Below are 11,433 nucleotides of genomic sequence, written 5' to 3'. Positions count from 1 at the left end.
AGGTGGGGGGGAGGGGAGAGGGCAAAATGGAGAATGCAACCACAGAAACCAATGGTGGACCAACCAAGGAACCAGCAGGCTGACGAAGCACCTTGGCGGATGGAAGTGCGAGGGAGAGACTCAACCAAAACATTAGCCACAGCAGCATCATGGATAAAAAAGAAAAGCGTCAACCTCAGTGCGCTTCCAAAGGAAACCCGGATCTGTTTGCTGATGATGGTGCCAGCCTGGACTCTGTCCCCAAAGGCAGGAAGGTCACAGACCAAGTCACTGCCCCGACTGGGACCTGCTGCTACGGGGTTCATATGCAGCGTTCAGCTTGAGGTCAGCCTCTTAAAATGGATCAAACAGAACTCAGCATGGTGGGCGAGGGGGCCCAAGCTCAGGGCCTGGAAAATCGGGTGCTGGAGCAAAGCATGACAGCGGTCTAACGGCTGGGCTCATGTTGGTAGCAGACGCACACCCAGACACACACACCCGAGTGCACACACGCCTGCTGCCTCGCCATTTGATCTGTCGATCTGCTTATCTTGGGGCTCTCCCCTGGGGATCAGAGTGCCAGGTTCAGGTCTGGGCCTGCCCCCAAGCCCTATGAGCCACTCACCCAGGCTGGTCGATTCAGTGAGGTTCAGGCTGTGCTGGGAGAGGCCCATGGACTGCCTCGGGGAGGCGGAGATGGACACCTGGGAGGGGGCCCGACTGCAGCCGCTGCCTTGAGACTCTGACTTCAGCCGGTCATTCTCAGCTTTCAGCTTCTCGATTTCACTCTGCAAAGAGTAAGGGAGAAGTTGGCTAAGTGGGAGGAATGAGAACAAGCCTTTCCTGGAGGGAGGATCTGAAAGTTCCCTGCAGAAACCAGGTGGCCATCCCAGGCAAGGTAAGTTAACACCAACCCAGAGATTCAGCAGTGTTTGCTGCCGCTGCTGCAGACACAAGACATGTCTAGAGGCGAGACCCCGGCTTTGACAGGCTTCTTTACTGCAGAACTTCTCAGAACCTTTAATGAGCTGCTCTGTGTTGTGAACCTGAGAGGAGCCCATGGTGTGCAGCATTTCCCAAAGCCATTTGATCAAGGAGCTCTCTTTTCATAGAACCTCTCATGGAACAAAGGTTTCAGGGACTCTCCTTTGGGAAATACAGCTCTCCAGGGAGGTCCCATTGAGCAGATCCCACAGGAGACTTTCATTCTATGACTATTTATGAAGAACCTATGTACAAGTCACTGGTGCTATGTCCAGAGAAAGGGATGCCAAAAACAGCTTGTAAGACCCAAGTGTCTTCATGCCAAGGCAGAAGGTGGAAAGGGGGTAGCTGTAAGAACAAATCTACGGGAGTATTCAGGTGAGGGCATTAGCTCTTCCAGCTGCAAGACCTGCAGAAGCTTTGCAGAGGAAGGCACATCAGGCTGAGAGTGAGGGAAGGGTTTAATCTGGATGTGCAGAGGAATACTTCCAGTGGAGAGAACAGTAGGAGACAGGAATTCCCAGGCATGCAAAGGAAGTCGTCAGCGGCTCCAACTGGCCAGTGAGTCGAGTCTGGAAAGTGGTGCTGAGGAGGGTGGTGTGGATTCAGAGTGGAAAGGACCGTGAGAAGGCCTTGAAGGCCAAGTGCAGGAGAACACACCACGTGCTACAGGCACCAAGAGTCACTAAAAGTCTTACACAAAGATAGGGGCATGGGTACACGTATTCTTTCAAACGACTGCTCTTTGAGCAATGTGCGGAAGGGAATGAGAGACTGAGGCTAGGAGAACAAACCACCCCCCAGCTCCTTCCCACATAGCCTCGGGCTCAGCCCACGCTCCCAGCTCTCACCTGCATCCTGTTCATGGCCTCCCGAAGCTGGTCGAGCTGGTGGGCAGAGCTGAGGGCTTCCAGGCGTATGTCCGTCAGCTTCATCTCCTTGTCCCTCAGCTCATTCCGGAGCTGCATGACCGTTTCGGCTTCACTGTCCATGCACTCGGAAATCCTAGGGAAAGAGGAACGGTACTGAGAGCAGCACCTGCACCTTCGAGTCCCCTAGTGACCACTGGCCCTCATCAATCAACAGGTTTGTGCAGCAGTGACTATGCTTCCTGGAGGTGACAGCACTCAAGATAATCTGCAATTCACAGATTTTATTACTTCCACACTCTTTCTTTGCAGAGCTTTGGCAATCAGGCTGGCTTTGGTGTGCCTTTCAGCAAAACTCCAGTAATCTAGGGATAAGCATGAGGTGGCAAGAGGGAATAGTAACCTTCGGGTTTGAGGGTCCTGCTCTCCTCTCCATGTAATGACACCCCATGGACCTTGAGTTCTAAACCCATTCAGAGAAGCAAGGTCAACTGTTTTAAAGATTAGAAACCTCAAAGTTAAACAGCTGAGGGGTGATCTTTTATTTGCCAACAAGGAGAAGAAACTGAAACAGATGGGAAGAAGCAGTTAGTCTGTTCCTGATCACATTCTCAAAACTCGCTCCTTAAAGAGACTAGAGAGATCAGCCTTCTTTGGCTCTCCCGTCCCCCACCCTGCATAAGACACTCATAGCAAGAAAAGACAAATCTTCAGAGAGTTAGAGACCAGACAGAATGGTATGGCATGGAAGCCAAAGTTGTATCTGAAAATGCTGCAACAGCTTGGCTAGTTGTCTTCCTTTCCTGGCTGGACACCAGATCACAGCGACCGTGGGACCAAATCAAGGTAACTGTAGGATTCTGTTGAGTGTCCTTTTTTTTTTTTTTTTTTTTTTTTTGAGTTGAGGTCTCATTCGGTTGCCCAGGCTGAAGTGCATTGGCACAATCATAGCTCACCACAGCCTTGTCCTCCTGGGCTCAAGTGACCCTCCCACCTCAACTTCCCAAGTAGCTGCGCCATCACAACCTGGCTAATTTTTCTTTTTAGAGATGAGGTCTCACTATGTTGCCTAAGCTAGTCTCAAACTCCTGGGCTCAAGCAATCCTCCCACCTCAGCCTCCCAAGGTAATGAGATTATTGGTGTGAGCCACTGTGCCCAGGCGAGTTTCTCTTTCTTGAGAGGTGGTTCTTCCGGACTGGGTTCCTGACTTAATTATTTGGGTTTGCTCTTCAAACAACTGGCAAGTCAGCACAAAATGGAAGATCATAAAAGTCATAATGAATTACAATGTTAAAAAAGAAAATTCTCTTTAAAAAAATGGTTTCAAAGATCATAGGATCTGGGATCTTGGTTGATCCAGAATAGAAGGCTTTGACATTTCTTGGACTAAAGACAGGGAAAAAAAAAAAAAACCCAAATCAACCTCCCCACTCCCAAGTCCATAAAGTTACAAAGCTGAAACTGATTATGTCTGAAAGAGATAATGAGATGAGCATGTGATCTTTGCAGAAATTAGCAATCATGCAAACCTGCTCTCCAAGATTCAAGGGCTGGATTTGGGGCCAAATAAAACTTGACCTGTAAAACTGGTTAAGGGTGTGGATGCGTTAATTGCCAAAGGAAAACGATTTATAAAATTGTTGAAAGAGCTGCAATTGTATCTTAGGGGCAGAAAGTATTAGAAGAAAAATTTAATACTTCAACAGCCAAATCTTTCTGTTGCTATTTTCTTGACCTGAACTGTTTTGATTTGAGAGATACAGAGAATAAAACCCCCTCCTATTTTTAAAAGTTGTCAGCCACCAGGGAAACATCTCAGCCTCAAAATCTTCTTGAAAAATCTAAGGAACTCCTGAAATTAATATCATTGTTCCCATTTCATACCTCTGAGAAACTGGGGCCAATAGATTTTGGGATTAAGAAGACTGGAGAGGTAAAAATGCCTTTAGAATTCACACCATCCATTCTTCCCCAGTTCTCTGTGCTTTGAATAGCCTGTGGTTTGCAAGATTTAACTACAGAACCATGCTTTTTTTGGTTTAGGTGGTTTGCAGATGGAGCTTGCAAAAACTGGGTATTTGTTGAAAAGACGATGGTCTCTTGGTCTAAATGGAGTGTAAAGTCTGAACAAAATTCCACTGTGACACTCCGGTCTTAGCCAAACCATGTCCTGCACAGTTCTTGAAGGTTCCAATTCATTGTAGAGAACAGCCTTTCTTGGTTCACATTGTGTCAGACTGTTCTGTCCAGCACTCCACGACAAGGCACTGTGTCTGTCTTCTTCATGTGGTCTGCACCTTTTCCCCAGTAAGCGCTGGGCAAGAGGGAGAATACTTCCTTGGCCCCCACTTTGTGGTACATATCACATTACCTGGCAGAGTTCGGTAAATAATAACTACAAAGGGAAGCAAACTAAAATGAGGAGAGTTTGTGTTGAGAGGACAAGACACTCCTGTGCTTCTCTACAGCTGGTCAGTTCTCAGAAATACAATGACAGGGCCACATGAGAGAGATGTCCCACAACACAAGTGACGGTGAAAACAGATCCCTTCACAGCAACCTCAACTAAGTGTTAGCTCCTCTCCCTACTGCCCAAGACAGAGTCTTCTTCCAGGATCCCTCCCTGACTACACTTATGCTCTATCACCGATAATTTTCTTTTTTTTTTTTTTCTTTTTGAGTCAGGATCTCACTGTGTTACCAGGTTAAGTACAGTGGCACATTCACAGCGACCTGCTGAGCTCAGGCAATCCTTCTGCCTTAGCCTCCCAAATAGCTGGGACTATAGGCACATGCCACCACACCTGGCTAATTTTTTGATTTATTGCAGTTTAGGGTTTCACTCTGTCACCAGGTTAAAGTACAGTGGCACAATCACAGCTACTGCAGCCCTCAACCTGCTGGGCTCAGGCAATTCTTCTGCCTCAGCCTCCTGAGTAGCTGGGACTACAGGCGCATGCTACTACACACCTGGCTAATTTTTTGATTTATTGCAGAGATGAAGCCTTGTTATCTTGCCCAGGCTGTCACTGATAATTTTACTGTACTTTCCAGGTTACCTCTGCTTGGCTGTTGGTTCCTCCAGGACCAGGGTGATTCTCTGTATCATTTCTACTGTCCGATCACATTGACCAACACATCATAGGTTGGGACCGACTGAGCAGAAAATATTTACTGGATACGTGAACTGGGCTAGGCATGTGAAGTCTATTATTCTGCTTTCTTCATACATTACTAACTCCGTGAAGAGGTATAATAACTTTCTCCAATTTTAAAATGGGGAGGTAGGTGAACGTGCCCAAGATCACACAGAGCAGGATCAAACCTAGTGGGTCTGTTTAACTCTAGAGCCTGTGCTCCTGGACTATACAGTAGGTGCTCAATACATGCTTGTCTACTTCATGGACTGGTTACTGAAATAATCCAATGTACATTTTCCCCAAGTCAGTCCCTAAGCCATTAGGCCGGCCTCTTCCTGCTCTCTTGTCCAGAGGCAGGGCTAATTTTAAATGCCCCAAGTGTGGGAAAACGCTGCCACCCCACAGCAGCCATTTCTTTCGCCCACGGGCTGGGGAATTTCCTAAGCCTGACTCCTCTGCCTTTGGTTTCTTCTTTGAACTCCCTCTCTCATCTAGATTTGCACATTCTTACAAACCCTTCAAGGTTGGAAATGAGCATTTTCTCTCAGCCCAACCCTTGGAAAGTAAGACCAAAAACAAACATCTCCAGGGTATGTGGATGCTGTGGAATGTAAGAGGTGGGCTGGGAAGCCAGAGTCAGCCGTGCCCAGTCCCTCTGGGGAGCGTGGCTTGGAAGGAGCGTTCTTGCCACGGTCCTGCCCAGTGGAGCCCATCACCCTGCTGTCTCACTCAGCCAGCAACTTCTGGCCTGCTCCCACGCCCTCCCACAATGGTTTCTCCCTGCTTCTGGTTTCCTCCCTCCTCTTTCTCTTCTTGGACTCCAAATATCCCAGTCCCTGCCTCCTGATCTTCTGTATCTCCATGCAGCCCCTTGGAGAACTGCCCTCATCATCAGCTTTCAATGCCACCTATGAGTCCGTGTCTCCTGGATCAGTGACTCTGGGAACCCCGAGCTGGTCGGCGTCTCCACATGGTTGTCTTTTGGGCACCTCAGAATGAATGTGGCCAAACCAGAGTTCCGGACCTCCACATGCTGCCCCCATCTGGGCCTTCCGCCCATCCCAGCCACTCAAGTTGTCAATCTGGGAATTCCCAAAGTCGTTTCTGTTCTCCCTCACACTCACACCTGAACTTTGTGCGGTTGACTATTCTTCAAGGACACATCCCCATTCCATCCGAGACTCACCACTATTATCAGTCACTCGTTCATTCCACCAAGTATTTTAGTGCCTGCAAAACCATCAGGGTACCCACCTCCTCAGAGGGCCCTTCCTGACCTCCAAAGTTGCTGCTGAGGGATTCCATATCCCTGTGCTATTTTAATTCACCTCCATGAAGTTTCTATTGTAGACTTAGGGTGGAGGTGGGGGACAGAACAAATGACCAAGGGGCATCTACACAGCAGGTGGCAACAGGTACAATGGTGAAAATCGAAGTAGGACAAGGGAATGACAGGATATACTGGCTGGTGGTGAAGTGCCGCTGTCTGCAAGTGGATGGGCAAGGCCTTATTCGTAAGGTCACACTGAGCAGAGATCAGAAGGAAAGAAATATTCTAGGGAAGAGAGCACCAGGCAGAGGCACAGGGAAGGCAAAGGCCTTCAGATGAGAGTGTGACTGGTGTGCTCCAAGTGGGCCAAAGTGGCTAGCTGCCTCCAGGTAACCTCCCTCCCCCCTCCCTTCCTTAGCTGCACTCCTTACCCTCAGAGCAGAGACGATCTCTCTACAAAATACTCATCCAAATTCTCTCACGGTCCTGCTCCAAACTCTTCCCATCTACCCACTGCCCATGAGATCAGATGCAAGTTCACTTCCAAGCCTCACAAGTTTAAGGCCCTGGCTATGTCTATGGCCTCTTTTCCCACCACAGGACAGCCACACTGGCTGTCCCTCTTTCTCTCAGACCCATCAAGCCTGTTTCCACACTAGGTTTCTTGTGTTCCTTATTTCTTGGGTGCGCAGGGCTGCCCTGCTCATTGTGAGGCTGGGATGACAGAGGCTGCTAGGTGGTCGCCAAAGCCCATTTCCTGCCTCACTTCTTCCTCTGCAGGTGACTGGCCTGAGTCCTGATCAGTGACTATGGGAAGAGGCGATGTGAGCCTCTTCGAGGCCCAGTCTATAAAGCCCTCCCGCAGCCTTCGCTGCCCCACCCTCAGAGCGCCAAGTAAAGAACTCAGGCCCTGTGCATGGCGGGAGCCTTGGTGTCCACATCACCACAAGCAGACCACCAGCTGACTAGGACCATCTGCACTGGGTTTGAAAAGAGCCAGAAATAAACAGTCACATGTAAAGCCAGCAAGCTTGTGGGTGGAGCTTATTACAGCAGCTAATGTTACTGACCAGAACATAACCCAGGGGTTCTTCCTGTCATGCAGCTCTCGGTGGAGATGTCATCTCCTCAGAGGGGCCTTTCCTGACTGTCCCATCTAAAGTTGCTGTCAGGGTACTCTGTATCCCAGCACTATTTTAAGTCACAGCATTAGCCCTAAGTACTATCTGATTTTCCTGGGGTTTTTTTTGTTGTTGTTGTTGTTTATTTTTTGAGTTGCAGTCTCACTCTTGTTGCCCAGACTGAAGTGTAGCGGCACATTCATGGTTACCACAGCGTCAACCTACTGGGTTTAGGTGATCCTTCCACCTCAATCTTCCAGGGAGCTGGAACTACAGATGCACGCTACCTCGCCTGGCTAGTTTTTGTGATTTATTGTAGAGACAAGCTCTCATCAAATTGCCCAGGCTGGTCTCAAACCCCGGGGACCCAGGCAATCCTCTCACCTTGGCCTCCCAAAGTTCTGGGATTACAGGCTAAGCCACCATGCCCGGCCTGGTTTTCCTAGTTTATTCAGGATTTATTTGTTTAATGTCCATTTCCCTTCTTGGTATATAGGATCTATCAGAGAAGGAACTTCATCTGCCTTGAACACTGTTATAACCAGAGCTGAGAATGGTGCCTGTCACAGAGCAAAAGCTCAGGAGTAAAATGAACTATACTATGCTATGTCTCCACTTGTCCATCATCTTCCCAAGGGTGGAAAATCTAGTTAACTTCTCTTTGTTTAGAGACAGGGACTCTGTCGCCCAGGTTGGAGTGCAGTGGTTGGTGCAATCACAGCTCACTGCAGCCTTGAACTCCTGAACTCAAGCATTCCTTCTGCCTCAGTCTCCTGAGTAACTGGGACCACAGGCACCTGCTACCACACCTGGCTAAATTTTTAAAGAATTTTTTTTTTTTTTCTAGAGACAGGGGTCTCGCTACATTACCCAGGTTGGTCTTGAACTCCTGGCCTCAAGCAATTCTCCTGCCTTAGCCTCCCAAAGCACTGGGAATACTGACATGAGGCTCTGTGTCTGGCCTAGTTAACATGTTTTTGGTCTCTTCAGAACACACAGGATAGTGCTCTGTTCAGACAGGCAACTATACAAAAAGTTTAAATCAATCAATAAAGAAGAGATGATGAGTTCCCCTTTTTCCTGGTCAAGAAACAACCGAGTTGGGATGCTTTGGGATGATGGCATGTGTGACAGTCCCAGGCAACGTGGCCTTTATTTGCTTCTTAGGCACTCTGCAGATCAAATAGGACATGTACACTCAGCCATTTGTTTGATTGTTCACTCAAGGAAACGGGGCACTGGGTTGGGCACCACAGGGATGCACTGAGGTACAGCCCTCAGGGCACCTCTTTCTTCCCTTGCTCAGAGTTTTAACCCCACCCATAACAGAAAGAAATGTGTGTCCCTGTGATCACCCTCTTACTAAGGCGCTCCCCAAGAGAAAAGGAGTTGTTATTTGAATGAGGTAAAATGGAGACCCTGACAGGTCCATGCTTTAGCAGTGAGCGGGGCTGCTTGAAAGTCATGCTGCATACTGTTTCCTGTCTTCCACTTCCTCTCTTCCATGTAGCTGGTGTTCTATGCTGCAGAGACCCAGCCTCTGGACAGGCCAATCCTGCCTGCACTCCTTGCACCTATCTGCAAGCCACTTGGGCAGGACCTTCTCCAAGCTGCTATCTTCAGAGGGCTGGCTGGTTAGGTGGACTTACGGCCAGCACCACAGACCTCTTGAGAATGAAGGGAGACAGAGAAGTATCTGACTTGGCCCTCTCAAGAATCCAGGGAAGTAGGTATAATAAACTCTAATTGTACTAGAGAGGAAACCGAAAGTTATACAACTGAACTTCTTTCTCTAACCCTGTCTCAGTGGTTACTCTGACCCCAGCCACAACTGCCCTCTTCTTCCAGACACTGGCCCTTTTCTCTGATAACTCTCCTTGCAGACGACCTATGTTCCAGGACTTCTTCTTCAACTCTTGTCCTGATGTGTCATGGTCTTAAAAGGAGTTCAGCCCTACTGGGCGGGAACAGCCTTTCTTGCTGCTGCAGGAAGCAAGCTCTTACATCCATTTATCTTGTTCAATCCTCGGGATAGGATCACCAGACAACAACTATTGTCCCAGTTTGATATATAAAGATATGGAACCAACAGAGGCTAAGTAACTTGTGCAAGACCAGTCAGCTACTTACAGACACTGACACCACCAGAACTAAAATCTAAGTTTCATCTCTCTCTCAACCTTCACAGGACTAAGGCATTGAAAGGATGTGAGCAGTCCTATTCAAGCAAAACATACAGGAACCCAAGGAGTATCATAACAGATGGCCTAGTTATTCCTATTTGAGATGGTCCTTAGGGGCCAAAGATATCATCTGACAGGGTGTCCTCGACAGAGACTTACAGAGAGTTGGAGTGAGAATTCCTTAGCAGTGGCGTGGAACCCGTGGACCCATTGTGTGGTAATTTTGGTGAGGAAGGCAGAGAAGAATCCGTCATCTCCTCAATGTCAGAATGAGAGGATGCAGACTTGGGGGACTTCTTCTTCCCGAAAGCTTGCTTGAAGGAGCTGCGTAACTGAAGAGACAAGACTGTCAGCCTCGCAGGGGCTGCAGCCAGTGCTTGGCAGAACAGAGACATGCACACAAGAAAGCAATTAATTCTCCCATGTTTGCCCCCCACCAATGGAAAAGGTTCCCAGGAGCTCCCTGAAATCAGTGCATTAAGGGAAGAAGAGTTATCTGGTGTTGCCAGCTCAAAGGACTTGGCCTGTGGGTAACATTCCATGCCTACTCTTGGTTCAAGACTAGATGCCAACAGCAAGACAGAGCTTGGCTCAGCAGATGGATGTCGGGAGGATGAGTTTACACAGCAACAAAGCAGGATGCTCAGACATGGTGACGGATGCGGATGGGGTTAGTCATATCAATGGATGGGTTAGCTTGGTATCTGATATTAAAGTTGGTCTTGCTTACCTCATTGACCTGCCAGAGAAAACGCAAGCAAAAATGGGGAAGGGGAAGGAAAAAAGACAATTTTTAACAGAGAAAGCCAGTGACAGGGAAAGCTTCGGACTTTTTGACACAACACGGCTAATAATAAACACCACACACAAGGGAGGTTTCCAGTAGGAGCACGAATCTTTAAAAGCACTGGAGGAGAGGTTTTTCTTTTTTGAGAAACTTGCCCATGTCAGGTCTTTCTGCCATAAACTTTCCTTTTTCGTTCTCTTTTTCTTGCTAATAAATTGTTTAAAAACCAAAAAAAAAAGCATTGGAGGCATTGACCTCCAATATGGAAGGGAAGAAATAGCAGGCTTGGGTGTCCCCTACAAGTTCAGCTTTTCCAGCTTCTGGTTTCAACCCGCTTGTGGTTGAAATGGCTGCCTCCCACCTTCCTATGTGTCTCACACTTCTCTTGCCCCTTCTCAGTCTCTTTGTGCTCTAATTTTTGGGGGAAGGGGGATGACTTCTTTTCTGAGCAAGGCTGGCTCCACTCTTGCACTAGTCCCAGGTGGCTATGCAGCTCCTTGACTTAGGGGTTTCTGCTGTCCTTGTGTATACGAAGATAATTTAATAAGCAGGACATTAGACAGCCCACCTGTTATTAAAAAAAAAAAAAAAAAAAAAGGGTAGTTATTTGAAAAAAAAAATTTTTTTTTTTTTTGAGTTGGAGTCTCACTCCATCACCCAGGCTGGAGTGCAGTAGCACACTCACAGCCAGCCCAGCGTCGACCTGCTGGGCTCCGGTGATCCTTCTGTCTCAACCTTCCAAGTAGCCAGAACTACAGGTACGCACTGCCATGCCCAGCTAATTTTTTGATTTATTGTAGAGATGTGGTCTCACCATGTTGCCCAGACTGGTCTTGAAACCACGGGCTCAGGCAATCCTCTCTCCTTGGTTTCCCAAAGTGCTGGGATCACTCTGTTACCCAGCTTGGAGTTCAGTGGTACGATCATTTAAAAAAAAAATTATTAACCATACTGGGAGAAAGGAACTAGTATGTCACAATTTCCCCAAACCATGAGATGGGGAAAACCTAAAAATCCTAATGAGAATATAGAGAAATGAAGTACAATGTCTTCTCTGAAGGCCATGATCAGCATTTTTTTTGGCGGGGGGGGGGGGGGG

The 11,433-nt window shown here is 48.0% G+C and overlaps 1 protein-coding gene across 1 annotated transcript in view; it reads right to left on the bottom strand.

The window, feature by feature from the left end:
* LOC103269648 (neuron navigator 2) overlaps positions 1-11,433 on the bottom strand; it is a 411,491-nt gene that overhangs the window by 16,091 nt on the left and 383,967 nt on the right. Inside the window, exons 26-29 of the mRNA XM_008067217.1 lie at positions 10,278-10,286; positions 9,707-9,879; positions 1,815-1,968; positions 605-767 (exon numbers count right to left, since the gene is read on the bottom strand). Coding sequence (XP_008065408.1) covers positions 605-767; positions 1,815-1,968; positions 9,707-9,879; positions 10,278-10,286 — 499 coding nt within the window. The remainder of the gene's footprint in view (positions 1-604; positions 768-1,814; positions 1,969-9,706; positions 9,880-10,277; positions 10,287-11,433) is intronic.

The sequence above is a fragment of the Carlito syrichta genome, unplaced genomic scaffold, assembly GCF_000164805.1.
Source record: "Carlito syrichta isolate Samal-C Ts95f unplaced genomic scaffold, Tarsius_syrichta-2.0.1 Scaffold309408, whole genome shotgun sequence".
In the NCBI taxonomy this organism is placed as follows: Eukaryota; Metazoa; Chordata; class Mammalia; order Primates; family Tarsiidae; genus Carlito; species Carlito syrichta.
This window is presented reverse-complemented; position numbering and strand designations above follow the sequence as displayed.